The sequence below is a fragment of the Melospiza georgiana genome, chromosome 6, assembly GCF_028018845.1.
Source record: "Melospiza georgiana isolate bMelGeo1 chromosome 6, bMelGeo1.pri, whole genome shotgun sequence".
NCBI lineage: Eukaryota > Metazoa > Chordata > Aves > Passeriformes > Passerellidae > Melospiza > Melospiza georgiana.
This window is the reverse complement of record NC_080435.1, coordinates 21,412,733-21,440,329: the sequence shown is the minus strand read 5'-3', so window position 1 is coordinate 21,440,329 and position 27,597 is coordinate 21,412,733. Positions and strand designations below refer to the sequence as shown.

The window sequence follows — 27,597 nt, the reverse complement described above, 5'->3', positions numbered from 1 at the left end:
CAGCGCGCCCAGAGCCGCCGTCCCGCCCGGCAGAAGGAGGCGGAAAAGGGGGGCGGCCTGCGAGGGGAAGGGGGGCGGTGAGGGGGGACCCCTCCGCAGCCTCCCAGGGGTGGGCGCTCCGCGAATGGAACCGGCTGAGAACGGGCGGAGTGACACCGGGACAGCGGGGACACCGGGACAGCCGGGGTGGGCAACGGGGGGGCCGTCCCAGGATGGGTCTGGGGTCTCTTCTCGAAGCGTGGGGGAGTCCCCGGGAGTCCCCAGGGAGTGATGGAGGTCCTGAGGGGGAAACCTGCGGGTACCGAGCGGAGGGAATGTGGAACCGGGGGAAGGATGGTGGGAGTCCCGCCGGGAGATGGTGGGGGTCCTCACGGGGGTGATGATGATGGGGGTCCCAAGGGGCCGGCTGGGGGTCCCGGGGGGGATGCCGGGGATCCCCGGGAGGCAGGAGGGTGCCGGGGGGATGTTTGCGGTGGCGGTGAAGGAGGACAGGGATGTCGCCGTGGTGGGGGGGGGGGGGGGGGGGGGGGGAGGAATGTCAGGAGCGCTGCGGGACACGACGGGGGCTCGGTGGGGCTGTGGGGACTCGCGGGGACACGATGGGGGGGGGTACCGGGTTCCGTGGCTTCCCGGGAGCGGCTCACCGCCCGCCGCTGTCCCCGCCGCCGCTGCCGCTGATGTCGCCGCTGTCCCCGGGGCGGGCGCGGGGGGGCCCTGCGTGCCCGGGAGCCGCATCACGGCACCGTGACTCATCCCGCGGCCGTGACGTCACCGTCCGCCACCGCCGCCGTGACGTCACCTCACGGCCCTCCGACGTCAGCCCGGCCGCCGGGGATGCGCTGCGACCCCCGGGGCACCTCCCGCTCCCTCATGGCCCCCCACATTCCCATGGATACCCCGTCCCTCCAGACCCGGTGTCCCCCCGTGTCCCCGTGTTCTGCCTTGTCCCCAGTGTCCCTCCGCGTGTCCCTGTCCCCCCGTGTCCCCATGTCTCGCCTTGTCCCCAGTGTCCCTCCGTGTGTCCCTGTCCCCTCGTGTCCCCCCTGTGAGATGTAAATCAGGCGGGGGGAGGGACTGTGTAAATGTCGTGCGAACGTCATGCAAAGGATCCCGGGACTCATCCCGAGGGATCGGGGTGGGGTGTGGGAGAGGGGGAGCCCCACAGTGATGAGATGCAAACTCGGGGCGGGGCCTCGGGCGATATGCAAATGAGATGCAAACGAGCCGCAGGACAGGGGCAGGACACTCCCCCTCCCCACGTGACCCGAGTCACTCGCGCTCCCGGCGCGCCTCTCTGACGTCACTTCCGTCGCGGCGGCGGCGGCCGGGGGACACCGGGCCCGGGACCCCCGCGTCGCCGTCATGGCGGACGACGGCGGCGAGGAGAAGAAGCAGGTGGCCAAGTTCGAGCTGGAGCGGGAGACGGAGCTGCGCTTCGAGGTGGAGGCGGGGCAGACGGTGCAGCTGGAGCTGCTGACCGGCATGGCCGAGGTGTTCGGCACCGAGCTCACCCGCAACAAGAAGTTCACGTTCGACGCGGGCGCCAAGGTGGCCGTGTTCACGTGGCACGGCTGCACCGTGCAGCTCAGCGGCCGCACCGAGGTGGCCTACGTGTCGCGGGACACGCCGATGCTGCTGTACCTGAACACGCACACGGCGCTGGAGCAGATGCGGCGCCAGGCCGAGCGGGAGGACGAGCGCGGGCCCCGCGTCATGGTGGTGGGGCCCACCGACGTGGGCAAGACCACCGTGTGCCGCCTGCTGCTCAACTACGCCGTGCGCCTGGGCCGCCGGCCCACCTTCGTGGAGCTGGACGTGGGGCAGGGCTCGGTGTCCATCCCCGGCACCATGGGCGCGCTGTACATCGAGCGCCCGGCCGACGTGGAGGAGGGCTTCTCCCTGCAGGCCCCCCTCGTCTACCACTTCGGCTCCACCACGCCCGGCACCAACATCAAGCTCTACAACAAGGTGAGCGTGGAGGGCTTGGCCCGGCTCGGGTCTGGCCCCGGAGTTCCCCGGGATTTCCCTGCGGGGTGTCTGAATCCCCGGGTGCTGTTTGGGGACAGCAGAACGTGTTTTAAAAGCAGCCTCGTGCATGGCCAGTCACCCCTTCCCAGCTGTGGGATGAGACAGGAGGACACGAAGTTGATGGAGGGAGACAGAACACCTCCCCTATGGAGACGGGCTGGGAGAGGTGGGGCAGTTTAGCCCGAAGGAGGAAAGTTTGTGCCCTGACCGCAGAGCAGCCTTTTCCATCCTGAGGGCCTACGGGGAAGCTGGAGAGGGATTCTTGTCAGGATCTGGAGTGATAGGGTGGGGTGGAATGGGTTCACAGTGAGAAGTTTAGGCTGGATAGTGGAGAGAAATTCTTTTAGTGTGAGGACAGTGAGGCCCTTCAGGGTCGCCTAAAGAGGCTGTGACTGCTCCATTTCTGGAAGTGCCCCAGGCCAGGCTGGATGGGGCTTGGAGGAAGCTGGGCTGGTGGAAGGAGTCCCTGCCATAGGGAACTGGGTGGGCAGAGACATCTATTCCAAGCCAGACCATTCCACAATTCCATGATTTCGGAATGGAGGCCTTGAGAGTTCTGAAGGAGCTAGAGATGGTGTGGGGACAGCGTGGGGACACGGGTGCCTGGGTGTGACCCCTCCTCCCGCAGATCACGTCGTGCCTGGCCGACGTCTTCAACCAGCGCTGCGAGGTGAACCGGCGGGCGTCCGTCAGCGGCTGCGTCATCAACACCTGCGGCTGGGTCAAGAGCTCGGGCTACCAGGCGCTGGTGCACGCTGCCTCCGCCTTCGAGGTGGACGTGGTGGTGGTGCTGGACCAGGAGCGCCTCTACAACGAGCTCAAGCGGGACCTGCCGCACTTTGTGCGCACCGTGCTGCTGCCCAAGTCGGGCGGCGTGGTGGAGCGCTCCAAGGACTTCCGCCGCGAGTGCCGGGACGAGCGCATCCGCGAGTACTTCTACGGCTTCCGCGGCTGCTTCTACCCGCACGCCTTCGACGTCAAGTTCTCCGACGTCAAGATCTACAAGGTGGGCGCGCCCACCATTCCGGACTCGTGCCTGCCGCTGGGAATGTCGCAGGAGGACAACCAGCTGAAGCTGGTGCCGGTGACGCCGGGGCGGGACATGGTGCACCACCTGCTGAGCGTCAGCACCGCCGACAGCCCAGACGACAACATCTCCGAGACCAGCGTGGCCGGCTTCATCGTGGTCACCGGCGTGGACCTGGAGCGCCAGGTCTTCACCGTGCTGTCCCCGGCCCCGCGGCCTCTCCCCAAGAACTTCCTGCTCATCATGGACATTCGCTTCATGGACCTCAAGTAGGGGAGGGGCGGGATTTTCCTCCCCTGCCTCCTCCTCCCTGTGCTCCCTCCTTGTCCCCCCAGCGCGGTGTGACCCTGCTGCAGCACCCGCCCTTCGGTTTTATACTTTTTGTACAATTTGCTATTAAATCTGGAAGCCTTTGCCGCTGGTGAGCGTTTGCTGAGGGTGGTGGGTCCCCGAGGGGAGCGGGGATTGCCGGCCCCGGGCTCCCCCCGCGCCCGGAGTGCGCGGCGCCCGGTCCCGTCCGCCCCCTCCGGCGCCCGGTGTGGTACGGCCCGCGCAGGCGCCGAGCCTCCGGCCGTGGCCCCGCCCACCGCGGCGTGGACGCGCACGCCCGCTCCGCGGCCTTGCGCATGCGCGCCGCGGCTGCCGGGGCGGGCCGGCGGAAGGCGGCCAATGGAGGCGCGCGGGGGGGCGCGGTGCGCACGCGCGCGCGTGACGTCCCGCCCGCCGCAGCCGCCGCCGTCCGTGCCCGGAGCCGCCGCCGTGCGCGGCCTCCTGCCGGTGAGTCACGTGGGCCGCGCGACCCCGCCGGGTCCTCGCCGCTCCGGCACCGCCGCCGCCTCCCCGGCCCGCCGCTCCCTCGCGCCTTTCGCCGGGGCCCGGCCGCGGCCGCCCCCGCCCCGCCGCTGCCCCCGCGGCTCCCCCCGCGCGCGGCTCGGGCTGTGCCTCGGTGCCCCCTCACCGCGCCGCGGACCCTCCTGCCCGGCGCCCCAGCGGGCACCGACCCCTGCCCCGCCCGCCCCTCTGGCCGCGGCCCCGTTCCGCACGGCCGCCTGCCCGATGGTCGCGGTGCCTCTGCCCGGGAGCGCCGCTTCCTCCTGCCCCGGCTGCCGTGCCCGCGGCCCCGCCGCCACCGGGACCTTCTCCCGTGCCGCGGGGGCTGCGGGAGCGGCGGTGCGGGGCCGGTGGGGAGCGGTGCCCCGCGGGCTGGGGCCGCCCCTGCGCACGGTGCAGGGTGAGCGCTCCGGAACGGGGCTCGTTCCCCGCTTGGAAACCGCCCGGGGCCCGGGAGCGGCCGCAGGGAGCCCCGGGGGACTGTCCCGCACCCGGCCTGTCCCCGGTGCCCCCGGGAACGCCGCCACCGCGCTGTTGTGGGGCACCGGAGCGCAGCCTCTGTGCCGCGGCCCATGGGGACCCGTGTTTACAGCACGGCCTCCCCTCACGGCACCGTCCCTGCTCCCGGTGCGGGGCACTGGAACGGCTCCAGCCCGGCCTCCCCTCAGAGGGAATTCCCGCATTCCCGAACGCCTGAGCTGTGTCCCCCCCACCGCGCCTGTTCGGAGGGGATCGGCTGCCCCGTGCTCCCCGTGGCTCCGGGAGTGGTTTCCCCGGATTTGCCGCTCCCGCCCCGGCACAGAGCTGGGTTTGGGCCTCAGGGATCCCCTGCACCGGGGGCTGATCGGGATTTTTGGGGTGTGTGAAGTACAACCGGAGCCTTGTTCCGATCAAAGCCAGAGTTATCTTGGAGCCTCTTCCTGAGCTTAACCCAGTCACCCCCGGCCCTCGGCCGGGCCCGAGTGCTGCTTTAGCGGGCGTTTATTCCCGCTGTTTCCCAGGCCAGCAGCCCCATCTGGGAATGGAGAGGGCGGTGGTTGGGTGGGTCCAAGGGGAGACCTTGAACTCCCCTGTGAGGGGCCTGTCCGGGGACATTCCCACCTGTCGCTGTGCCCGGTGTCTCCTGACACAGTGACAAGAGGCTGGCGCTGTCCTTGCTCGCTGTGGGGCCCGTTGGGACGCGGCCTCGATGGATGAGGCATTGTTCCTCCTGCTTTGGCCATAAAATGGGGCTAATCCCGTGTAAAGCAGCGGGATGGGCTGCGGAAGGAGGATGGGAGCGGTGTAAGCCCTGGGCAGGAGATAAGCAGGGAGTGATTCCAGCCTTCTGGCTGTCTGCAGTGGAGTATTTCTCCATGTTCTGTGCTGATCCTTCTGTACATCCACCTGGGAAAAAGGCAGGTGTGCAGGGTGCACCTGGAGCTGAGGAGCAGCCAGACAGACATTGCTGTGCATCCTCCTTTGGAATTAAGAGCAGGGAGGTGTCCCCAAAGTGTCCTGTTGGGGCGGGTGCTCCGGTTTGGACACAGGGCAGTGACCAGTGGGCATCTCACGCTGGCATTGCTCCAGCCATAGTGCCAGGTTTGGGAAAATTTGCACTTTCTCTGATGGATTTTGGGGTGTGAATTGTTAGCTGGCTGTGCAGGGACAAGGTGAGCAGAGGGAGGAGGGAGTTCCTTGTTCCATGGGCGCCCCTCACTCACTGTGCCAGGCAGGGAGCTCTGGAAGGGCTCTGTGGAACTCTGGGCTGCAGCTGATCCAAACACAGTGGGAACAGGTGAAGCACATCCCGTCTGTCTCCCTGCAGCCGGGATCTGCCCTGTCTGGGAGTTGCCTCACGTGGAAGGAATTGTTTGTGTGTTTGCCCTGTGCCATGGGAACTCTGCTGGATCGGGGCAGGTCCCTGGGAGCTGTGGGTTTGGGAGGTTTGGGAGCCGGTGACCAGGAGGGAGCTCTGTCTGTCCTGCCTGTGCCATGGATCCCAGGGGTGGCAGGGGCCATGTGGTTGATGCCAAGGTGCATTTCCTCCTTCCCGGGCAGGAGCAGAGTGAGGGAGGAGGGAATGTTGGGAGCTGGGGACACATGTGTCCCCATCCCAGTAGAGGTGGGGAGCACCTCCTGCTCCAGAAGGGACAAGGCATGGAGCACCTGGCTGCGTATGGGAAGGCTGGAGAGGGGCTGGAGCAGATGAGCAGAGTGGGGAAGGAGGAGAACAGGGCTGGGAGGGGAGTAAAGGGAGGAAATCAGTGAGGCTTTACAGGGCCTTGAACCAAGGAAAGGAGATGCAGGCTCAGAGAAATGGAAGGTGACAGCAGCCGTGCTTGCACGTATCCCGAGGTAGGGAATTTGGAATGAGAAGAAATCCCCAGAAATGGAGGTGAAGGAAACAGGAGCAGCTCCCCTGTATGAGTGCAGAGAAACCCTGGAGAGTGGAGGTGACTGCTCCAGAGGTGGCTGAGCAGAGCAGAGCTGGGAAAGTGCTCCAAAAAGGCAGTGCTGGGATGGGAAAACCAGGTGGAATTTCTGAGGGAGAGGGAAGGGGGAGTGAGCAGTGACACAGGCGCTGGGGGAGGAAGGAGCAGGGCAGGTCTGGAGGAGCAGCGGGAGAGGAGGAGTTGCTGGGCTGGAATTGGCAGAGGGAGAGGAATGGGAGGCAAGAGCAGAAAGGAATGGGAGGCAAGAGCAGAGCCCATGCAGGCCACAGGTAGGCAAGATGAGCTGGGGGCTCTTTGGAGCAGGGAGGTCTGTGGATAGGGACGAAGTGGCCAGTGAGACAGAGGATTTGGGGTAAAAGTGGAGGGAAAGGAAGGGTTGGTTGACCAGAGGTGAGGAGGTTGTAGGGCTGGGAAGGAGTATGTGTGTTTGGGAGAATTGGGGCCTGAATTTGTGGAATCTGTGGGAATCTGCAGTGAGTTTTCCTTGTGTTTCTCCTGGACCCCTTAAGGATTGCAGAGCAGAGATCCCACATGTTGACAGCTTTTTCTCTGGGCCTCTGCAGCAGGGCTGGGGAGTGCTGTGGGGTCTCAGCACACCTGGGGATCAGGAAGGCATTCTGGGGAGCAGTGAGGTGGCTCTGGGAGCCGGGATGGGCTCCTGTTTGATCAGTTGTGGAGTTACTCTGGGCACAGGCAGCTGGAGCAGGGATGCATTTGCGTCACCTCTCGCTGGGGTGTCACTAGTGACAGCGCTGGGGCTCTCCCCCTGCTCAGGGGTGCCGGATTCCATGGGGAGCTGGCTCTGGCACGCACAGCTCCGCAGGGATCACCCTGTGAAGGGCTCCTGGCTCTCTGGCTGGGAGGGCTGGGGCAGAGCAGGGCCACGAGGCGCATGCCCGCGGCGCCCTGCGAGGGCAGGGTGGGGATCTCCGGAGCAGGAATTATCAGGGAACAGCTCCTTCTGCCTGGCAGCGCCTGTTTGAGGCCGAGGTGTGGCCGTGCCTCCATGGCGGAGCGTTCAAAGGGCCGGGTGCTCAGGGAGCAGATTGCTCCTGCTAAAGCAATCAGCCGTGATGTCAGGCCCGCACTTCCGATAGCCCATCCCTGGAATTGCTGTTGGGCTCGGCTCTGTGGGGTGTTGGGCTCTTCCCCGAGCAGGCAGAGCGGGGCTGGGAAACTGCTGCTCTACAGGGAACTCTGTCCCTGCTAAGGAAAGCAGCTTTCCCTGGTGTTACTGTTCAGTTTGCTCCGCTCAGGAGCTGCTGCCAGGTGAAACCTGCACATTCCCTGCCGGGCAGAGCCTCAGCCCCACGTTTCCTCTCACTCCCAAGGGCAGGGAAACGTCGGGGTGGGAAGTTGAGCTTTGGTCCTGCAGAGGCCGAGTGGCAGGAGCTGTTGCTGGGTGAGTCAGGCGGAGTGGCCGTGAGCTGGGGCTGAGCCCACTTGGTGGTAACACATCCTTGTCATTAAAGCCGCCTTTAATTGGGCGCCGCAGCTCTCCCAACCTTCACTCGCGTTTAGTCAGCGCTGGAGAGTTCCCTGCCCACCCCGAAGGACAAGCTGGGGAGGCAGAGAAAGCTGGAAGGGAGAAAGGAGTGAGCTGTGGGCTGTGCTTGGACCTGCACATGGAGGCAGCAAGGGGAGGGCAGGTGACAGACGGTGACAAGGTGAGGAGCGGTGGCTGTGGCAGCAGGAACTGGTGGGATATGATGGGTAATGGGCTGGTGGCTGCTTGGGGCAGGGACGCCTTCCACTATCCCAGGCTGCTCCAAGCCCCATCCAGCCTGGCCTTGGACACTTCTAGGAATATGGCATCCGCAACTCCTCTAGCAAACCTGTGCCAGGGCCTCACCACCTTCACAGGGAAGAATTCCTTCCCAATATCCCATCCAACCCTAAGCTCTGTCATTTCAAATCTACTCTTCCATGTCCTGGCACTGCAGTTCCTGATGAATCCAGAGCTGCAAAGGCCACTTATGATCATGGGATTGGTGTTTTCCATGGGCCTCTCCTGTCTCCTGCCCTCCAGGGAAGGGGATGAGATTCCTGGGTGTTTTTTCCTGCTGTGGTCTCCACCCTTATGTTAAATCCTGGAGTCTCTGCTCAGCCCCTGCCCCTCAGGGAGCCAGCACTCGCTGGTGCTGGGATCTGAGCTGGAGCTGCAGGAAGGAATTCATGGTGTCCCTCCAGTCCTTCCAGGACTCAGGGTGGGTTTCTCAGGGATAGAGGGAGTAGCTTGGAGTTCCTGCAGCAGCCAATGCCCCTGGGCTGGGACGGGAGACGCTGTGGCCAGGCTGCTGTGGCTAATGACAGCTGGCTCCTTCCCTTCTCTGCCATGCTAATTTCTGTTGCTGTTTTTTCCAGGTGAGCTGTGGCACACCAGACCTCGAGTTTTAATGGTTTTATGTAGTATTTTTTAAAAGACTGATGGATGGATGAATGAAGAAGGATTTTAACGAAGGAAGGGGACGGGAAAAATGGAGCTGTTTGGAACAAACTGAGGTTTCTCCCCGCACTGCCCGGGCCATGGGTGAGACAGAGCTGCTCAGCACCCCTTCCACCCTTTGGTGTCTGCTGGGGTTGTAAAGGCGCTCCCTGAACACCCCCTTCCCGTTCACCTGCGGGGAGATGGTTGCTGCAGAGAAGATTTAATGAAATTCCTGTCGCTTCCCAACCGCCGAGTGGATCCTGAGCCCATGGAAGGGCCTGGGGGGTCAGGAGAAAGGAGCAAGTAGGAAAACCCACAATCCGCCAGACCTTCCCCTCCGCCCCCCTCGAAAGAAAGGATTTACAGCTCAACCTTGCACCAGCTGTTCCTCGGCTTTAACAGACAAGAGAGAAATAAATAAAATTAAACGGCCACCGCCAGCCAGCCCCAGATCCCGGTGAAATCAGGGAGAGTGTTTCCGTGACCCCTCCAGCGAGGGGAGGAGGAGGAGGCATGGCAGCTCTGTGAGGAAGCTGGGATTGCTTGGAGACCACCCCCTCCTCCCGTGCAGCACCGGGGGCTGCGCACAGCAGAGGCGGATTAAAAAGGAGAAGTGGCTGCCCTGAGGCTCCCGCAGTGGCTTTTTTTGCAAGCACTTTGCTGATCCTGTGCTCTTCTCGGGGTGCTGGCTGGGTGGGAAGCAGCCTGCCCCAGCCTGGGGAATTCCCTCCCTGCTGAGCCTACCTGTGGGCTGCTGCCTGGACTGAGGCTTGCAAGGGCTCTCAGCATTCCCACTCCAACGGTTGTCCTAAACCCAAATCCCCTTCTCTGTTGTGAATTTTTAATGTTTTTAACTCTCCTTCCCCGTGCCCAGGAGCTCTCACGGGGCAGAGCTTAGAGTGGGCTCCTCTCCTGGGCCTCCTGCTCCAGACCCTTCTCCGGACTCTGCGCCCCAGTCGGAGCTCGCCCCAGGAGCAGGCGTGGGGGCAGGGTAGGGGTCAGCCCCTGTCCCCCTCCCCTTCTCATCCTGCTCTGAGTCCCCTGGGGCCTGGGCTATGCTGCGGGGCGGACCCCCCACCACAGCTCCAACATGCCAGCAGCCTCTGGAAAGAGATTCAAACCCAGCAAGTACGTGCCGGTCTCCGCTGCTGCCATCTTCCTAGTGGGAGCCACCACCCTCTTCTTCGCCTTCACGTGAGTCCCGGCGGCTGGGCCAGAGCGGGGAGGGCCGGCAAGGGCAGGGGACAGGAGCTGGGATTTCCTCCCAGAGGGAAGAGGTATATTGTGCTCTGGGTGCTGCAGCCACACCGGGAGCCATTTCACTCCATGAGTTTTCCCAGGGGAAGCTGCTTGCTGGCAGTCCTGGTGGTGAGGCACCACTCAGTTCCAGATCCGCTGGGTTGGGAACTGGTTTGTGACCTGTGGGTGGAAAAGGCATGGATCACTTTCTCCTTTGGAGCCAGGCGAGGTGGATTGGTGGGCTGGGGCAGGACACGTGTTATTTTTAGTTTCGTAATCGATTTGTGAGCCACAAAGGAAAGTTCAGGGAGGAGAACTCTGACCCCTGTGTGCGGATCACTCGCTGTGTTCTGTCCCCTGCCCTGGGGCAACAAGGGTTCCATGTCCCTGGAGAGGGTCCCAGGGAAGTGGCCAGCAGGTCACTGGGGCCTGGGAGGGCACTGGGCTGGGAGATGGTGCTGGGTGCTGCAGAGGCGTGGTGACATCTGTGGGCTGCTGCCCTTCCCTGCCCGGTGACACGTGCCCTAGTGACGTGCTCGGGGGGTGACAGGAGGGGGAGCAGAACCTCGAGGTGCTGAGGGAGCCCAGCAGAGGGTGGCTTGGCTGGGCTGGCACCATGGCACAGTGTGCCAGGCTGGAAAGCCAGAGCATGGCAGCTGGAATGGCCACCAGATCCTGCAGGGCATCCCCGGGGTCTCAGCGGGGATGTGTTTGGGGTCCTGGCAGGGTGCAGGAACGAGGTGCACCCTCTGCTTCAGGGAGCCTCTCCCACTGCCTGGGCTTTTCCTGCTGGGGCCGCAGGAATCAGCTGGAGCTGTGGGAGACCAAAGGGACAGGTGCCATGGCTGCTGCCACTCCCACACCAATGGGAAGGCTCCATTGGTGGCAGGAAGGTCACCGTGGCTTTGGTGACAGGGGAACATGACAACTGGGCAGGGACGGGGGAACTTGACAACCAAAGAGGGGAGCGGGTTGGTTCGCCCCATCCAGCGCCCGGTGCAGCTGGCAGTGTCACTCAGCAGCATGTGGCTGTCCCCTGCTGGGACACCGGGCGGTCACCAGGCTCCCAGGCTCGGGGTTTGGCTGCTCCAGACTGCCTGATGCCTGTGGAAGTCGCTGACTCTTGCTGCTGTGCCAGGGGATGAAGGAGAGGCAGAGGGAGCGGGCGGTGCCCTCCGAGCTGCGTGTGCCACCCCGTGTGTGACCTTAGGGGACAGGCTGGCTCTGGTTTGGCACGGTGGCTGCCGGACAGCTGGACCCCAGGCCCATGCCAGCCACGGGTGCCAGGAGCGCCGGGAGCAGCCGCTTATCAGCGGGCGGTGAGAGGCAGCGCCGGCGCCGTGGAGGGGCAGGTTTGGCCGGGGCAGGAGCTCCTGGGCAGGTCGCTGTAATTGCAGGTCAGCAATGTTGTTTATCCGACTGCAGAACATCCCATTAAAGCCCGGGCACGGCGTTCACACGCTCCCTGCGGGATGGATCCTTTGGGACAGGGTCTGCCTGGTGCTGGAGCAGGTTGGCAGGGATGTGGGGCTCCAGCTTTGCCTCCTGCGTGGTCCTGGGGGCCACTGTGCCCCTTCCCCCTGTCAGCATCCGACCTAAGGCTGGTCCTTTGGGAAGTGCGATGGAAGCTGTGGGGACAGGCTCTGGGAGACTTCCCCAAAACAGGAGTAGCCAGGGGTCAGCACAGCTCTCAAGGCTCCAGTTGTGTTGCTTCCAGTCTATCCACTGGATGCCTTTTGGTCCATCCAGGATTTGTGTCTCTGGGCCAAGAACTCTCTTTAATTGATTAATTTAATTAGGAGCTGCTGCTGCTGCTGCTGCTGAGCACGTGGCGGTGGAAATGAGGCCGGTTGCCCTGGAGGGAGGGGAGCAGGAGAGGGGATGTTCCTGCCTCCCCCTGGGATGAGTGGGGGTCTCAGGCTTGCTGGGCTCTCAGACAGGTGCTGATTTAGGATGGAAATTGCCCCTTGGGGTCCATTTGTCCATTCCTGCACCTCCTCACTGGCTGGTCCCAGCTCCTGGTGCAGCTGGCTCTCAGGTTCCCTGTCCCCTCCCTGGGGCTGGCAGTGCCACTGGGACACAGCGCCATGCCCACTCCCAGTCAGATCCAAACCTGTGTGAGGGTGAGCAGGGATTGTGTTTGTGCCAGGGCCTCTGGAGAGCCCATGGGTCAGAGCCCAGGGAACAGGAGGGAGGGAAGGCTGTGCCTGGGAGAGTGCAGGGGCTGAGGGGCTGGGGAGGGGATGCCAGCAGGGAGGGAGGGACAGGCTTCTCCCGGGCGTGACTGGTAGCAAGAAGCCCGTGTCTCATCCTGCTGTGACTCATGGTGCCCGAGGTTCCCCGAGTCCTCTCATGTGCTGCCAGGGACAAGTCCCAACAGCTCCTCTGGCCACGAGCGTGTTGCATGCCGATCCTGAGGGGCAGCCCGATGGGTGCTGCGGGACCTGCATGGCTGGTGATGGGGAGGAGCCTCCCTGCTGCTCCTGCTGCTCCTGCCCCGTGTGCCCCGGGCTCGAGGCAGGACCTGCAGCCCTGCACTCTCTGTTCAGGAGAGCAAAAGGCAGGAACACATCACTCCCCTGATAAGGAGGTTTCCTTGGGATGGGCACCACCTTTGCTCTCTGCGGAGAACCCCTGATCCCTCCAGTGGGTGGGGGTGGTCCCAGGAGGTGACTCCCTGGTTGTGGGTCACCAGCATGGTGCCACCAGCTCTGTGGGGATTCCCATGGCACAGGGAGTCAGGAAGGCAGCAGGTCCTGGTGTTCCCTATGGAGGGTGTTCTGCTTGCCCTGGCCCGTGAATCCCAGCCAGGGGGTCTCATCAGTGTGTCTGAGCCCAGGGACCTGCTGGGCAATGTCCTGCCCCAGGAGCTGTGTGTCCCTCCAGGAAGGGCTGGCTGCTGGGACAGCACAGAGGTGTTTCCTTCCCCTGGTCCCTTCCTCTCTGTGTGCCCCGGAGCTTTCCGAGGCAGCTGGATCCTTCCCTGCCTCCCTGGGCTCTGTCTCTCAGGATCCAGGCTGTGTCCTTGGCTCAGCCTGCCTGTTGGCTGTGCCCTGTGTGGGATGACTGCCCGGGCATGGGTCTTCCTGGCTCCCCTCCATCTCTTTCAAGCAAAGGTTTGGGCTGGGATTTCCCTTCCTGGAAAGAGGAGCTCCTTCCACAAGGTTTCTGGAAGGGCATTTCCTACTTTGAGGGCTCCTGTGAGCTCCCTGGCCCTCTCTGTACAGCAGAGAGCAGAGCCAGGGAGGCTTCTCTCAAGTGGAGTAGGAGTTCAGCTCAGGGACATGGGATCCTTGGTTCTGGTGTGTCCTCACACTCGACAATCCCCTGACAGGAGGGTGTGGCCAGGTGAGGTTGGGCTCTTCTCCCAAGGAACAAGTGATGGGACAAGAGGAAGCAGCCTCAGGTGGTGCCAGGAGAGCTTTAGTTTGGATGTTAGAGAAAATTTCCTCATGGAGAGGGTTGTTTGGTGACTAGCACTGCCCAGGGCAGTGGTGGAGTCACCAAAAAACATGTGGATGTGGCACTTGGGGACACAGTTCAGTGGTGGCCCTGACAGTGCTGGGGAAGCAGTTGGAATTGGTGATCTTGGAGGGTCTTTCCAACCTGAACAATTCTGTGATTCCATGACTCCATGATTTGTCCCTTGCTTGGGTTGTGGCCTGGCACTGTCACTTAGGTCCCGTGCCTCCAGCACTGCTCTCTGAGGGTTTTGGGGCACAGATTGGAGGGAACTCCTCCTCTGCAGCCCGTCCCAGCTGGGAGAATCCGCCTGGCTGGCTTCCAGTGCAGGCAGCAGGGCCGGCATGGCCGGTGCCGCTCAGGAGCCGCTCCCCAGCCCGGGGCACAGCTTGGGAGGCTGGGCCAGGAGATGCCATTCGGGAAATGCCATCCCGGGAGATGCCAGCCCGATATGGAGCAGGGAGGCAGCACCCAGGGTGCCCAGCAGGGTGGCTCCTCAGGAATGAGGGGGAAGAGGCTTTGGGGAAGGTGGTGTGGGGGGCCTGGGGGGCCAGAGAGGAGGAAGAGGAGGAAGAAGATAAGTGTGCTGGGTGGCTTGGCCATGCTGTCCTCCTTGCCAGGGATGTCTTCCAACCAAAAGTCTGCCCTCCTGCTGTCTCACCCTTGGGCCTGGACGGGGACGGCCTCAGCCTTGGCCTGTGAGAGCAGGTCCCAGCCTCCCTGGGGCACGGAGCGGTGCCCGGTGCTGGGAGCGCCCTGCCCGCCTCACCCTCTGTGCTGCCAGGTGTGTGCTGGAAGGGCGTGCCCGCTTCTCCTGCCCTGCCCCTGGCACAGCTGCTGCTCCCCACCCGGGGGTGCCCCCTGCCCTCCTCAGGGCCCTGAACTGGGACAGAGCCCTGCACCAGCTGGAGCCTTGGCATGGCCCTGGGAGCTGCTGTGACAAGGATGGGGCTGGCGATGGGACCCGTCTCTGTGGGTGGTGGAGGAGGGGACGGGGCCAGTGCCTGCCCCTTCACCCCAGCCTGGGGGGATTACAGCCCTGGCACCATATGTCACCCTGCCCGCCCAGCCCCACGCTGCTCCGGCCACCTAAATCCATCGGCACTTAGCCCAGTGGGGGGAAGAGAGGGACAGATGCTGCCCTAGATCTGTGGGATTTAATCCCAGCAGCAAAGCAGATTAGGGAATTACGCTGGCGCCTGCAAGGGGGAAGCCCGCTGTCCTGAGCCCTCCTGCTGGGACAGGAGGGAGCAGGGTGATTCCCTCACTGCGCTCCCACGGCCTTTTTGGAGGAGCTGGGTGCTCGCTGGGGTCCCCGTGTCCTGCAGGAGCTGTCCCTGGGATGTGAGGAGCATGAGTGGCTGTGGAGGCACCAGAACTGGTGCTGGTTTCGTGTCCCCTCTCTCACAGGGTCCCCTGTGCCCTGAGCAGCTGGTGGGGCACAGGGAGGATGACATCCTGCTTTCTGGCAGGTCCCCTGGGTGCCCCCCATGCCATTGGCCTGGTTTTTCCTATTGCCAGCACTACTGCTCTGTGGTACCCTCCAGTGGGGTCCCAAAGGGGAATTTTGCTCCCTGAAGGATGCCTGGAGCACGTCCCACTGTGGCCCGCAGGTGCTCCCCAGGCTGTGCTGTGGAAGTGGCTGCAGTGTGGGTGTGGGATGCACTGCTGGGAGGCGGTGGGAGTGACACAAGTGAGGGTCCGAGGGTCTCACAGCTGCTGTGCCTGCAGGTGCCCAGGGCTCAGTATCTACGTGTCCCCCATCATCCCCGCCTACAATGCCGTCGTCTTCCTCTTCGTGCTGGCCAACTTCAGCATGGCCACCTTCATGGACCCAGGCATATTCCCACGAGGTAAGTCTGGCTCTGGCTGGGAGGAGCTGCCTCCTTGCACCCTTCCTCTGAGGTAAAGGGGATTTCTGGGTCCCAGAAGGCTGGTGAGGAGCCTTCCTCGCCCTGCCTGGTGGGATCAGGCAGTGACAAGCGCTACAGGAATGGGTTCAGCATCCCCTGTTGGGTCCTTGGGACGCAGGCAGTGTCAGGATTCTGGGACAAGGCCTGGCAAAGCCCCCCCCAGCCTGTGTTTGGGGGTCCCTGGCTGTCCCTGTGCCAGGTGACAGCAAGGTGATGCTGGGAGCCTTTGGCTCGGGCAGAAGGGGCTGCCTGGGCCCTGATGCCATGCCGGGGTGTCCCCATCAGCTGAGGAGGACGAGGACAAAGAGGATGATTTCCGGGCGCCGCTGTACAAGACGGTGGAGATCAAGGGCATCCAGGTGCGCATGAAGTGGTGCGCGACCTGCCGCTTCTACCGCCCGCCGCGCTGCTCCCACTGCAGCGTCTGCGACAACTGCGTGGAGGTGAGGAGCTGCAGGGCCTCCACCAGCCCCCCACGGGGCAGGGAGCCCCCCAGCACCCCCTCACCGAGCCCCATCCCCGGCAGGAGTTCGACCACCACTGCCCCTGGGTCAACAACTGCATCGGGCGGCGCAACTACCGCTACTTCTTCCTGTTCCTGCTGTCGCTCACCACGCACATCATGGGCGTCTTCGGCTTCGGGCTGCTCTACGTCCTGTACCAGGTGGAGGAGCTCTCCGGCGTCCGCATGGCGGTCACGTATCCTCCTGGGCAGCGCGGGTGGGCAGGGCGGGCTGGGCTCTGGGCGCGGTGCCCAGCGGGGCTGTGGCTGCTCCTTAGCTGGCTGTGGCAGCATGGTGGTGATGTGCGTGGCTGGGCTCTTCTTCATTCCCGTCGCTGGCCTGACAGGCTTCCACGTGGTGCTCGTGGCCAGGGGCCGCACTACCAATGAACAGGTACGTCCAAGGGACTATGGGGGGACTGCCTGCTGGCCAGGCCACCTAGGGACACAGTTTGGGATTTCCTGGGACGGGTTGGATTAAAGCTGGGGGAGGCCCCTGAGCTGCAGAGGTAGAGCACAGGGTGACTGAGAGGCAGTTGCATTCATGGGGGTGCAGTCAGAGGATGGAGCCAGGCAGGCACTTCTGGGGCCCAGGAGGTGAAATTGAGGAGACCTGACCCCCTCAAGGGTATCTGAGCACTGAAAGAGGCACTAGGAAAAGGAGCAGGATCTCGGAGTATCTCTGTCCTGGTCCTGAGGGGGTGTCCTGAGGGAGCTGGCGTGGCTGGCTGTGACACTCCTTTGTCCCACAGGTGACGGGCAAGTTCCGTGGGGGCGTCAACCCCTTCACCAACGGTTGCTGTAAGAACGTCAGCCGGGTCCTCTGCAGCTCCCCGGCGCCCAGGTGAGCCTGGCCTCTGCATCCCTTGGAAAACTGCCCCATCCTGGGCTCCAGGCCATGACCTTCCTCCCCCCTCCCCAGGTACCTCGGGCGCCCGAAGGCCGAGCAGACGGTGCTGGTGAGACCCCCGTTCCTGCGGCCCGAGGTGTCAGATGGTCAGATCACTGTCAAGATCATGGACAATGGTATCCAGACAGAGCTGAAAAGGACGAAGGTGAGGAAGGTGGGGACCAGCGCTGCCTGCGCTGGGGCCCTCCACGGATCCCAGGGGTGCAAGCCTGCATCCGTGAGTAGAGAACCGAGAGAGCCTGGTCACGTTCCCTGTCCCAGTCCGTGTCGTCTTGTTCTATGTCCCCATGGGTTGGAAACTGTCCCCCTCCCATGTGGCAGTGACCACATGAGGCCTTGCCCCCTCCATTGCCCTTACTGCTCCCATCCTTCCCCACCCTCTGGAGGTTCCTTTTCCTTGGCACTTCCAGCACCCACCTGGGGCACGCGCTGCCCCCTGTTCTGTCGGATGCCCCAGAGGCAGCGGGAGCCCCCGGCGCCGCTGTCTGTGCCCTGCCAGCCCGGGGGGGCTGAGGCCCTGGCCCCTCCTGACCCTGCCTGCGCTTTGTCTCTGCAGTCCAAGGGGAGCCTGGAGGTGACGGAGAGCCAGTCTGCTGACGCCGAGCCACCACCCCCACCTAAGCCCGACCTCAGCCGCTACACGGGCCTGAGGACACACTTAACCCTGGCCACCACTGAGGGTAAGGAGGGCACCAGGGCCCTGGCAGCCGCTGGGAGGGGAGCCCAGGGCTGCACCAGGCAGGCCAGGAGCCAGGGCCGTAGGGCAGACCTGGAGCACATCAGCATTCCTGGGCTGGTGTATATGGCCCATTGCACTTGGAGAAGCCTGCGGGGGATGCTCAGAGCCAACATGGCGCTGTCTGGAGCCACCAGGAGCTGTGCCTTGCAGCTGCCGCGCTGCCAGGACAGAGGAAGCGAAGTGGTGGCGGGCCTGAGTCAGCGGCACAGAGCGTCTGGGGCCGGCTCCGTGTGGGCCTGGCCAGAGGTGGGATGTGATGGGCAGAGCCTGTGGCAGCTGCTTTCTGCAGCAGCTGGAGACCCCACAGCTCTCCCGGCCCTGCCTGGGTCTGCTGCCCGCTGAGGGCTGTGCTGTGTGTGCTTCCCATGGAGCTCCCTGACACCCCCGTGCCGTGCACCCCCAGGGTGTCACCCAGCCGGGGCTGCCGCAGGGGCACGGAAGTGCCAGCCCCACACACGTGGCTGTGGGGACATCCCTTCCTCCCGGTCTGTCTCTCCCACCCCGGTGCACCTCCCCTGCAGCCCGTTCCTGACCCTGGTCTGTCCGCCCCAGGCTCGCAGTCGGTTCTGAGGCAGGGAGGGCGGGGCTCGGCGCGTTCCCTGCCCGCAGCCGCCCTGAGCGTGCCCCTCTCTCCCGGTGCAGACAGCAGCTTGCTAGGCAAGGACAGCCCCCCGACTCCCACCATGTACAAGTACCGGCCCGGTTACAGCAGCAGCAGCAGCTCGGCAGCCCTGCCCCACTCCACCAGTGCCAAGGTAAGGCTGAGCCTTGTGTGGCACGGGGGATGCCACCCCATTCGTGATGTGGGAAGGGTTTAGGGCGTGCATTGGGAGCTCCACAGGGGCCCCTTGGTCATTCTGTGGGTAACTGCTGCCCCTCTGCCCCTCAGCTGAGCCGAGTGAACAGCCTGAAGGAGCCCAACTCCATCTGTGACAGTGGCCACAAGCCCAGCTACCGCTCAGAGCCGAGCCTGGAACCCGAGAGCTTCCGCTCTCCCACCTTTGGCAAGAGCTTCCACTTCGACCCTCTCTCCAGTGGCTCCCGCTCCTCCAGCCTCAAGTCAGCCCAGGGCACGGGCTTTGAGACGGGCCACCTGCAGTCCATCCGCTCGGAGGGCACCACCTCCACCTCCTACAAGAGCCTGGTGAACCAGACGCGCAACGGCAGCCTCTCGTACGACAGCCTGCTCACGCCCTCCGACAGCCCCGACTTCGAGTCGGTGCAGGCGGGCCCGGAGCCCGAGCCGCCCGTGGGCTACACCTCGCCCTTCCTGTCGGCGCGCATCGCCCAGCAGCGAGAGACCGACCTGCACGGCCGCTTCGCCAGCGCCGCCTCCCCCAAGCACGCGGTGCCCCGCGAGCCCTCGCCCGTGCGCTATGACAATCTGTCCCGCCACATCGTGGCCTCCATCCAGGAGCGGGAGAAGCTGCTGCAGCAGCCGCCGGCCCCGGGCCGGGAGGAGGACGCGGGGCTGGCGGACTCGGGCATCCAGTCGATGCCGGGTTCCAGCAACGCCCCCCGCACCAGCTCCTCCTCGGACGATTCGAAGCGCTCGCCCCTGGGCAAGAACCCGCTCACCCGCCCGGCCCTGCCCCGCTTCGGCAAGCCCGAGCCCCCCCCGGCGCTGCGGGTGCGCTCGCTGGGCTCCCCCGAGCAGCCCGCCACCCCCCACCTGGGCAAATCCGTGTCTTACAGCAGCCAAAAAACAGCCTCTCAGGCCGGCGGCCCCGAGACCGAGGAGGTGGCCTTGCAGCCCTTACTGGCACCAAAGTGAGTACTGTGGTGGCACAGGGGCCTGTCTGGCCTGTGGGGGGGACCCTTGCCCTGTGTCCCTCCAAGCCCCTGGGGCAGCAGAACACCCCTCCCTGCGGAGAGATACTGGGAAGAGCAAGAGAAATCTTCCTGCTCTCCCAGAACAGAGCTGGTGCTCCCCACACCTCCTCAGTCATGCCATGGGCCCCTCGGAATCTGGAGTGGGTGCTGGTGGTCCCTGGTGTGGGCAGGGCTGTGGCGATGCTGGGTGCCAGCAACCTGTTCCCTCTCCTGACCCCGTGTCCATGCTTCCTTCCCGCAGGGACGAGGTGCAGATGAGAACAGCCTACAGCAAGTCCAACGGGCAGCCCAAGAGCCTGGGCTCGGCCCCACCGGGCTCGGGGCCGGTGCCCCTCAGCAGCCCCACCCGCGGCGGTGTCAAGAAGGTCTCGGGTGTGGGGGGCACCACCTACGAGATCTCGGTATGAGGGGCAGAGCCGCCGCCCCTCCCCTGCTCCCCGGCGGCCCCAGGGACCCGCCGTGCCCAGATGCTTGTGGACTCCCGGGAGAGCCGGGCGGGTCCCCCCTGCTCCTCTCTGTGCGCCACGGGGGCCGCACACACCCGCGGGGAGCTCGGGGAGGGCTCGGGGGATGGGGGGGGCCGCAGCCCCGGCACCGCCTCGGCTGCGCCAGCCACTTGTGGGCCTTGTGCAATCACCCGCTCGCCTGGCGTGGTAGGAACGGATTGTTTTTAAACCAGAATACTTTTTTTTATTATTATTGTTACGGATTCTATTTTTTTTCTCTTTCCGAGTTACCAGGTGTGTGTATATATAAATATCTATATATATAAATATAAATATTAAAAAAAAAAAAAAGAAGCAGAAATTATATATCTTACCCAGAGAGAGGAAGAAACTACCCTGCTCAGGGCCTGGGCCGCCCCCCCACCTTGTCCCTTTCCCCAAAGGAGGGACGTGGGGCTGCCTACTGCACCCATGGAAGGAGCTGTGGTAGGTGCTGGGTGTCACTGTTCCCTCCCTGAGGGGGCCAGGGGGTGCCAGGCACCCACCCTTGGACACTCCCCTCCCTGATCCGTGGTGTCTGCAGCCTCCAGCCCCCTTGGGGGGCCCAGGGTGGGGGCAGCACCCCCACACCCCCAGCCCGAGCTGGCACAAAGGCCCCAGCATCCCCCACCCACAGTTTTCGCTCTTTGTTCTCTTTGCCCAGGGGCTGTGATCGGGGGGTTGTTGGTTTCGTTGCCTTTTTTTATTTCTGTTAATGATTCCGAGGAGGTTTCTCACTGTCGCAAGGGTTATTTTTATTTCCGCTCGCTCGGGGGAGAGGCAGGTGCATCCCCAGAAAGCAATATTTTCTCATCACATGCCAAAAAAACGCAGCCAAGGAGCCCCGTGCTCCCTGTCCCCAAAGCCCTGCCGGCACTACCGGACTCTTTCTCTACGGCAATAGCTCCCGTGGCCCCGCACAGCCACGCCAGGGTTTTTTATTATTATCAGCCATTTTAAAAACAAGGAATAAAAGGATATTTAATGAGCCACCCCGGGGCCGTGCGTGTGCTTTGTTTGGTGTCCAGGGATGGAGCAGCCCCTCCAGGGCTCCTGATCCTCAGGGTCTCGGCCTTCCCCCCCATCCCGAGGGAGAGAGAGAAGGGGGTCTGGTAAGAGCTGAGCCTGGCTCACTTTTGGGGAGGCTCCGACTTGAGGCAAACTCTGCTCCCACAGAAGGTAAGGATTTTCCAGGCATGGGAAAAGAGGCTCCAGGGGAGGTGTCCTTGGTGCTGGTGAGGTTTGGGATCCAAAGGAGGGCACCCTGCACGCTCCAGGGACACTTTGGTTTGGGCTCCACTGTGGCAGCTGAGGGTCACAGCAGCCATGGCCACCAGCCCCTCCTCAGAGCAGACTTTGAAAGGTGACTAAAAAAGAGGCTTTGATGCTCCAGGTTCTTCAGGTACAAAAGCCCGAGGTCAGCACCCACAGAGTCCGTGCCCCTGGTCCTGGGGGGCTGCAGGGGTGTCCTCTTAGCCAGGGGGGACAGGCCAGCCCCAGTGTCCCTGGGGTCAGCCGGGGCTGTTCCCATGGGCCGGGGGATCCCCAGGGCGATGCCGGCGTGGCCTCACCGTAAGCTGCTGCTGGCCTGGGAGCTGCCCACCGCCGGGTGCTCCGGGCTGTGCCGGTTCTGTGGAGGAACGACAGAGCCTGTGAGAGCTGCTGGCCAGCAGCCCCTTGGGGATGGCCACTCACAGAGCCCCTCAGAGGTCCAGGGGCTGGGCACTGCACCCCAGCCTTGACACTCACCTTCTTTTTCTTCTTCTCTTTCTTCTTCCTCTTCCGCTCTGGATCCTCCTCTTTTTTCTTCTTTTTCTTCTTGTGGTCGGAGTCCGAGGGGGTTTCTGGAGAAGCAGAAGCGCCGGATGAGCTGATGCTCTGCTGGTGCTGAAGGGGAGCAGGGGGGCGGCTGTGGCAGCCTTACCTGGGGGGACGGGGTCCTGCGTGCGGCTCTGTTTGTGCTTGTGCTTGTTCTTCTTCTTAGGCGGCTGGATGTGCATCAGCCGGCACTGCTCGGGCAGCTGTGGGGAAAAGGGGCTGGTCAGGCCACGCCGGGTGCCTCCCACCCCCCCGGGTGCTTCCAGGCCCCGGGGCTCACCGGGCCGGCGTGCAGGCGGAAGCCGGTCAGCATGGCCCCCGTGAGCGGGGTAAAGGAGCTGCCACAGATGGGCGGCTTCTCGATGAGCGAGCGCAGGCTGCTGCTGTCGTGGGAGCCGGGCAGGTCGATCATGCCGGGCAGGTCGGGGAGGAAGTTGCTGAGCTTCTCCTTCACCTTCTTCCCGCAGAACTTGTTGTAGGCGTGCTCCAGGTTATAGTGTGTGATCAGGTTCGTGCTGCCCGTCAGCTCCGTCGTGCCTGTGCGGCCGCGGGAACAGTTGGGAAGGGGGAAACGCCCCGATGACACCCCTGGCCCCTCTGCCCGGCCGAGCCTGGGATCCGGGACCCCCTGCACCCCTCGAGCACCGCGAACCCGGTCCCGGGGTCCCCCCCGCCGCCCACTTCCCCACCGGACCGCGCGTTGCGTGACCCCGCCCCCGCAGCCTCATTGGCTCCTGGCGCTGTCAGTTCCCTCCAGGGCCGCGATTCGCCGCGTTGATTGGCCGAGCGCGGCATCCGCCCCGCCCTGCGGCCCGCCCGCACCTGGCAGCTCCCGCAGCAGGTAGAAGGGGCCGGCGGCGGCCTTGCGGGCCGCGTCCTCGCCCGGCGGCGGCGCGGCGGCTGAGGCAGCGGGCGGCGGTGCGGCTCCGGCGCCGGGAGCCTTGGCGGGCCCGAATCCGAGCGCGGCGGCGGCGGCGGGCGGAGGCTCCGCCGCGCCGAACAGCGCCGAGAAGTTCTCCATATTCCCGGCGTGCCCCGCGCGGGGCAGCCCCGCCCCGCCATTGGCCGAGCACCGCCCCTACACCGGCCTGCCTCCCGTTGCTATGGGAGACTCGTCCCAGCCTTCTGATTGGCCGCTTCTATCTCTCCTCTCATTGGCCTGCGCCGCACAGGAGCGGCTGCCTCGCAGCTCGCCATTGGCCGGCCCGGGGAGGCCCCGCCCCCGGCAGTGAGAGAGGCGGAGGGAAGATGGCGGTGGTGGCGCCGCTGCTGGCGCTGCTGTGGGGGCTGCCCGGGCTCTGCCGATGGCTCGCCCAGCCCTACTACCCGCTCTCCGCGCTGCTCGCTGCCGCTTTCCTGCTCGTGCGCAAGATCCCGCCGCTCTGCCGTGGGCTGCCCTCGCAGCGGGAGGATGGTAACCCGTGTGACTTTGACTGGGTGAGGCGGCGCGGCCTGTCCTCGGGCCTGTCCCCGCATCCCTGGGCTGTCCCCGGCCTTGTCCCCACACCCCCGGCCCTGGTTTGGCTCCCCTCCTGCTCTCACAGCACCCCGGCCTGTGGGAGGAGATGCCCGGTAGCCCCTGGCGTTGCTCTGCGGTGTTCCCCTGCAGCCGAGAGCCTCCAGGCACTGGTCGATCCCATTGCCGCAGGGCAGCCCGTCTGCTCGCTGGTCTCCCCCGGGAGGGATGGGGGCTCTGGGCTCGGGCAGGGCCTTGGGGCCAGTAGGGCCTGGCATGGCCACAGTTCCCTGTGTGATGCCAGGCCAGGCATGGCTCCAAGGTATCCTGGGCGCTTCCAGCTCATGCTGTCCCTTCTCTGTGCCAGAGGGAGGTGGAGATCCTCATGTTCCTCAGCGCCATTGTCATGATGAAGAACCGGCGCTCCAGTGAGTCAGGGGACTTGGGGGGCTGGGGCTGCTTGTGAGGTCTCCTGCAAGGAGCTGAGTGGGGTGGTGTCTGGAGTACCAGATCCAGCCCTCCCTGAAGTTACCCCCAACCTTCTGGGGGCATCTGGCCCCATCCCTTATTCCTGTCTCCACATCACAGTCACCGTGGAGCAGCACATCGGGAACATCTTCATGTTCAGCAAAGTGGCCAACGCCATCCTGTTCTTCCGCCTCGACATCCGCATGGGGCTGCTCTACCTCACGCTCTGCATAGGTGAGCCTGCACGTCTTCCTGCCTTGTCCTGGCCCCCCCTCGCTGCTCTGGGCTGGAGGAGCTCTGTCCCAGGCCCAGCCTGGCCCTCCTGGCACTGGGGGGCTCAGGAATGACTGCTGTCATTCCAGTGTTCCTGATGACCTGCAAGCCACCCCTTTACATGGGCCCTGAGTACATCAAGTACTTCAGTGACAAGACCATCGATGTGAGTATCTCCCCAGCCCTGGGGCTTTTGGGGGGCTCTGCCCACCCCCCCCTAAGCCCATGCCCCTGTGGCAGGAGGAGCTGGAGAAGGACAAGCGGGTGACGTGGATCGTTGAGTTCTTTGCCAACTGGTCCAGTGAGTGCCAGTCCTTTGCCCCCATCTTCGCCGACCTCTCTCTCAAGTGAGTGGCACCCACTGGAATCTTGGTGGGTAGCGGGGCCTGTGGTCCCCTGCGTCCCTCACAGCCATGTGTCCCCATCCTGCCCAGGTACAACTGCTCAGGACTCCAGTTTGGGAAGGTGGATGTTGGCCGGTACACGGACGTCAGCACCAGGTGTGGGGAGTGCAGCCTGGGCGAGCAGGGCTCGCTCTGGGGCAGTTCCTGTGACCCCCCGAGCCCCCTCAGGCTGCCCGAGGGTCACTGTGGGCTTGTCCTCACACAGGTACAAGGTCAGCACCTCACCTCTCACCAAGCAGCTGCCCACCCTCATCCTCTTCCAGGGTGGGACAGAGATCATGCGGCGGCCGCAGATCGACAAGAAGGGCCGGGCTGTGTCCTGGACCTTCTCTGAGGTGCGTGGGACCCTCCAGCCCTCTGCTTCCCTACCCAGCCTGTGCCTGGGAAGAAGGGGGAGGTCCCAGGGGTGCTGATGCTACCTCTTGGCCACAGGAGAATGTGATCCGGGAGTTCAACCTCAACGAGCTCTACCAGAAGGCCAAGAAGCAGCAGAAGCCGCGGGAGGAGGGGCCTGAGGAGCCCCCAGCCGTGCCGGCGCCTCAGGAGACCAAGAAGGACAAGTAGAAGCTGCCCTGTACTGTTGCCCATCACTGTGTCACCATCAGCCTGGTGGCAGCGGCCCCGCGGGCCTGCCCAGCCCTGCCCGGAGCCGCTCTCCGAGGCGACTTGTCCCGGCTGAGCCCCGGGAAAGCAGCGGTGCCCCCCGGGCCCGTGCGGGCAGGGCGGTAGGAAGGGCCCCGCCTCGGTTAACGCTCGCTCTCATCCATCGCTGACAATAAACGGTCCGTGCCGTGCCTGTGTCCCGTGTCCGTGTCGGTGTCGCCGGTCCCGGGCCGCGCATGAGGGCGGAACCCGCGCTCTCTGATTGGCTGGGACAGCGCGGGCGGAACCGGAGCCCACCGGGGGGCTCTGGGGCCCTTCCCGGCCCCGCCCCTTCCGGCCCCGCCTCCCGCCGCGGCGCGCGCTCCCGGCACGCGGCCAGCGGCAGGTAGGAGACGGCGCGGCCGCCCCAGCCCCGCGTCTGTTCCCCCCCCCATCCCGCCCCCTTCCCCGGGGCCCGGCGGCTGTTCCCCCACCTTCCCCGGGGCCCGGTGTCTGTCCCCCCCCCCTTCCCCGGGGCCCCGCTTCCCCACTCTCCTCAGCCCCACACTGCCCCGCCATCCCTGCGGAGCCGCTTCCCGCCCTCCCCGGCAGGATCCCCCATTGCCCCCAGTGGCGCACGGCCGGGGACTGGCCCTTCCTGGTCCTCTCCCACAGCAGTGTCCCCACAGGGACCCAGCTTTCACTCCCCTGACAGCGGGGTACATGAGATCTCTTCCCACCCCAGAGCGGCGTTCCTGGAGCCCCCTTCCTGCTCCGGCGTAGGCTCCACCGCCTCGGCTCTCCCAGGATGGCTCCCCGCGGGAGGAAGCGCGGAGCCCGGCAGCCGGCGGCGGCCGAGGCACCGGAGATGGTGGGAGCCCCGCAGAAGCGGGCGCGGGCCCAGGCCCAAGATGAGGGCAGCCCCGGGGACACCGGCCCCCGTGTGGTGATCGAGCACTGGTGAGCGGCCGCGGTGCCGAGGGTGGTGCGGGGCCCTGGGGTGCCCCCGGGTCGCTGAGCGCCGTGTCCCCGCAGCAAGAGCTGACGCGTGTTCGGGCGGAACGCGGCGGCGGTGAGCGCGGCCCTGCGCGGGGCCATGGCCCAGCTGCCCGTGGACATCAACCCCCGGCCGCCGCGCAGGAACAGCTTCGAGGTGTCCCTGGTGAAGGAGGACGGCAGCAGTAAGTGCTGGGCTGGGGGCGGCGGGGGCTCTCCGGCACCCCTGATCCCATAAATCTCCTTTGTCTCTGCAGCCGTGGAGCTGTGGAGCGGTATCGGGAAGGGGCCCCCCCGCAAGCTGAAGTTTCCCCAGCCAGAGACCGTGGTGGAAGCCCTGAAGAGCAACATTGTGTAGAGACATTGGCCAGGTGAGCGGGGATGGGATTGGGATTGGCATGGGATGGGACAGCAGGGACCAACTTCCTTCTCTCCACAGCCGAGCCAGGACCAGTGCAGGCGGCATGAGCATCCATGAAGAGGCGAGACCAAGTGGGGGGCACCCGCCAGCCCCAGTCCCGTCCCTGATGCTGCAGCTCTGCCACTGCCAGACCCCCGGCTCCCTCCACACCCTGTTGTCCCCCCAGTCTTCAATAAAGTTCAGTACTCGAAAGCATAGCTCCAACACTTTATTCCGAGGACATACAGCCCAAGGGGTGCAGGCACTGGTGGGTGGTGGGAGAGGCAGTGCCACCCCTCCTAGGTGAGGACATCCACCTCCTCTTCTGACTCAGATGAGGGACTGGGCCAGAGGCAGACTGTGCCAGGGGGCAGGAACAGCTCCCCCGTCCCCACATCCACCTCCTCCTCCTCCTTGGTGTCACTTCCCGGGGTCCCTGGGGGTGCTGCCTGCTGGCAGCCCTGTGGGGACACAGGGGAGTCCCCACGCTGCTGCGTCCAGTTTGCACTGGGGGGCTGCCGGGGTGGGGAGCGCTCACTCACCTGCTCCCGTGCATCCTCATCCTGGGGGGGCTGTGCTTCTGTCCCTCCCACATCCCCTGCCAGCACTGGTGGAGGCACAGGGGGGGGCTGCGCCTCCCGCACCACCTCCCAGCACCCCCAGCGCTCCACCTTCCGCAGCCTCATCCGTCCAATGGGGCTGGGCTGTGAGGGCCCCACAGACTGTGGCTGTCTCTGGGGGGACACCCCAGAGCTGGCACTGCCAGGCTCAGCTGTGTTAGGTGCCACCACAGGGGAAACTTCCTGAGTGGAGTGCAGGCAGGAGCGGTCGAGCTGCCGCTGGGGTACCAGCCTCACCAGGCGTCCTCCCCAGAGCTGCAGTGACTCGAGCTCGGTGACACGGAGGCGGCGGGCGGCCGCCAGCACCTCGTGCACCTCCTCCTGCGTGACCTCCAGCTCGGCAGTGTAGAAGAAGCGCACCAGCTTGCGCAGCACCCCGATCTTCAGCCCCGCCAGCTCCAGCACTACCCTGCAACCCTGTGGGGGCAGCTCCCGGCCCAGTTGCTCCATGAAGAAGGGGCTGCAGACGGAGAGAACACTGCAGTGGGCCACCACTGCCTCGCCTGCAAAGCAACAGTGGCTGTTACTGCCCTGCAGCCCTTCCTGCTCACGCCAGTGTTTCCTAGGGGGGTTGCAGAGACCCTGCCCGCAGCTCCCTCGGCGATGCTGCCCGCTCACCTTCAGCCCACAGGACCACATCGCAGAAGACATCAGCTCGCTGCTGCTGCTGGTGGAGGTGCTGGAAGGCAGTGCGCAGCAGGCGGGTGCTGCGGTACAGCAGCTGCGGCGAGGCTGTGGGAGACCCCAT

At 64.8% G+C, this 27,597-nt stretch overlaps 6 protein-coding genes across 7 annotated transcripts; 4 read left to right on the top strand and 2 right to left on the bottom strand.

Moving 5' to 3' along the window:
- The first annotated feature begins 1,247 nt into the window (after positions 1 to 1,247).
- CLP1 (cleavage factor polyribonucleotide kinase subunit 1) lies at positions 1,248 to 3,455 on the top strand. The gene is made up of 2 exons (XM_058027247.1): positions 1,248 to 1,968; positions 2,657 to 3,455. Exons 1-2 carry the CDS (start codon positions 1,363 to 1,365, stop codon positions 3,326 to 3,328), a joined length of 1,278 nt encoding a protein of 425 aa, XP_057883230.1. The 5' UTR covers positions 1,248 to 1,362; the 3' UTR covers positions 3,329 to 3,455.
- Positions 3,456 to 3,771: 316 nt separating this feature from the next.
- On the top strand, positions 3,772 to 20,433 carry ZDHHC5 (zinc finger DHHC-type palmitoyltransferase 5). Of its 2 annotated transcripts, XM_058027236.1 has the most exons (12): positions 3,772 to 3,832; positions 8,686 to 9,943; positions 15,182 to 15,303; positions 15,649 to 15,806; positions 15,890 to 16,062; positions 16,157 to 16,259; positions 16,618 to 16,709; positions 16,788 to 16,920; positions 17,332 to 17,455; positions 18,157 to 18,269; positions 18,404 to 19,284; positions 19,589 to 20,433. In XM_058027236.1, the coding sequence occupies exons 2-12, from the start codon at positions 9,840 to 9,842 to the stop codon at positions 19,752 to 19,754; spliced, it is 2,169 nt and encodes a 722-aa protein (XP_057883219.1). In that variant the 5' UTR covers positions 3,772 to 3,832; positions 8,686 to 9,839; the 3' UTR covers positions 19,755 to 20,433. The 2 variants fall into 2 exon arrangements, with proteins under 2 accessions (XP_057883219.1, XP_057883218.1); XM_058027235.1 differs by having other exon boundaries at positions 16,788 to 17,455.
- Positions 20,434 to 20,562: 129 nt separating this feature from the next.
- Positions 20,563 to 22,671, bottom strand: MED19 (mediator complex subunit 19). The gene is made up of 5 exons (XM_058027253.1): positions 22,473 to 22,671; positions 21,931 to 22,187; positions 21,757 to 21,853; positions 21,582 to 21,676; positions 20,563 to 21,462 (listed from the first exon to the last, which is right to left on the bottom strand). The coding sequence occupies exons 1-5, from the start codon at positions 22,669 to 22,671 to the stop codon at positions 21,400 to 21,402; spliced, it is 711 nt and encodes a 236-aa protein (XP_057883236.1). The 3' UTR covers positions 20,563 to 21,399.
- A 193-nt stretch (positions 22,672 to 22,864) lies between these two features.
- Positions 22,865 to 25,051, top strand: TMX2 (thioredoxin related transmembrane protein 2). Its single transcript, XM_058027252.1, has 8 exons — positions 22,865 to 23,087; positions 23,474 to 23,534; positions 23,695 to 23,808; positions 23,937 to 24,013; positions 24,088 to 24,194; positions 24,282 to 24,347; positions 24,457 to 24,586; positions 24,684 to 25,051. The coding sequence occupies exons 1-8, from the start codon at positions 22,899 to 22,901 to the stop codon at positions 24,813 to 24,815; spliced, it is 876 nt and encodes a 291-aa protein (XP_057883235.1). The 5' UTR covers positions 22,865 to 22,898; the 3' UTR covers positions 24,816 to 25,051.
- A 110-nt stretch (positions 25,052 to 25,161) lies between these two features.
- Positions 25,162 to 26,442, top strand: SELENOH (selenoprotein H). The gene is made up of 5 exons (XM_058027259.1): positions 25,162 to 25,239; positions 25,579 to 25,793; positions 25,869 to 26,014; positions 26,087 to 26,200; positions 26,269 to 26,442. The coding sequence occupies exons 2-4, from the start codon at positions 25,642 to 25,644 to the stop codon at positions 26,185 to 26,187; spliced, it is 399 nt and encodes a 132-aa protein (XP_057883242.1). The 5' UTR covers positions 25,162 to 25,239; positions 25,579 to 25,641; the 3' UTR covers positions 26,188 to 26,200; positions 26,269 to 26,442.
- Positions 26,443 to 26,528: 86 nt separating this feature from the next.
- BTBD18 (BTB domain containing 18) lies at positions 26,529 to 27,597 on the bottom strand. Its single transcript, XM_058026660.1, has 3 exons — positions 27,468 to 27,597; positions 26,772 to 27,352; positions 26,529 to 26,678 (listed from the first exon to the last, which is right to left on the bottom strand). The coding sequence occupies exons 1-3, from the start codon at positions 27,595 to 27,597 to the stop codon at positions 26,529 to 26,531; spliced, it is 861 nt and encodes a 286-aa protein (XP_057882643.1).

Bases quoted from the DNA above. Each gene is read 5' to 3' on its own strand.
- CLP1 (XM_058027247.1), top strand. From the start codon at position 1,363: ATGGCGGACGACGGCGGCGAGGAGAAGAAGCAGGTGGCCAAGTTCGAG. The intron at 1,969-2,656 runs GTGAGCGTGGAG...CTCCTCCCGCAG, and splicing joins ACATCAAGCTCTACAACAAG to ATCACGTCGTGCCTGGCCGA.
- ZDHHC5 (XM_058027235.1), top strand. From the start codon at position 9,840: ATGCCAGCAGCCTCTGGAAAGAGATTCAAACCCAGCAAGTACGTGCCG. The intron at 15,807-15,889 runs GTGAGGAGCTGC...CATCCCCGGCAG, and splicing joins TCTGCGACAACTGCGTGGAG to GAGTTCGACCACCACTGCCC. The intron at 18,270-18,403 runs GTAAGGCTGAGC...TCTGCCCCTCAG, and splicing joins CCCACTCCACCAGTGCCAAG to CTGAGCCGAGTGAACAGCCT.
- MED19 (XM_058027253.1), bottom strand. From the start codon at position 22,671: ATGGAGAACTTCTCGGCGCTGTTCGGCGCGGCGGAGCCTCCGCCCGCC. The intron at 21,854-21,930 runs GTGAGCCCCGGG...TTTTCCCCACAG, and splicing joins TCCGCCTGCACGCCGGCCCG to CTGCCCGAGCAGTGCCGGCT. The intron at 21,677-21,756 runs GTAAGGCTGCCA...CTGCTTCTCCAG, and splicing joins GCAGGACCCCGTCCCCCCAG to AAACCCCCTCGGACTCCGAC.
- TMX2 (XM_058027252.1), top strand. From the start codon at position 22,899: ATGGCGGTGGTGGCGCCGCTGCTGGCGCTGCTGTGGGGGCTGCCCGGG. The intron at 23,088-23,473 runs GTGAGGCGGCGC...TCTCTGTGCCAG, and splicing joins ACCCGTGTGACTTTGACTGG to AGGGAGGTGGAGATCCTCAT. The intron at 24,195-24,281 runs GTGAGTGGCACC...CATCCTGCCCAG, and splicing joins TTCGCCGACCTCTCTCTCAA to GTACAACTGCTCAGGACTCC.
- BTBD18 (XM_058026660.1), bottom strand. From the start codon at position 27,597: ATGGGGTCTCCCACAGCCTCGCCGCAGCTGCTGTACCGCAGCACCCGC. The intron at 27,353-27,467 runs GTGAGCGGGCAG...GTTGCTTTGCAG, and splicing joins TGTGGTCCTGTGGGCTGAAG to GCGAGGCAGTGGTGGCCCAC. The intron at 26,679-26,771 runs GTGAGTGAGCGC...GGCTGCCAGCAG, and splicing joins ATGAGGATGCACGGGAGCAG to GCAGCACCCCCAGGGACCCC.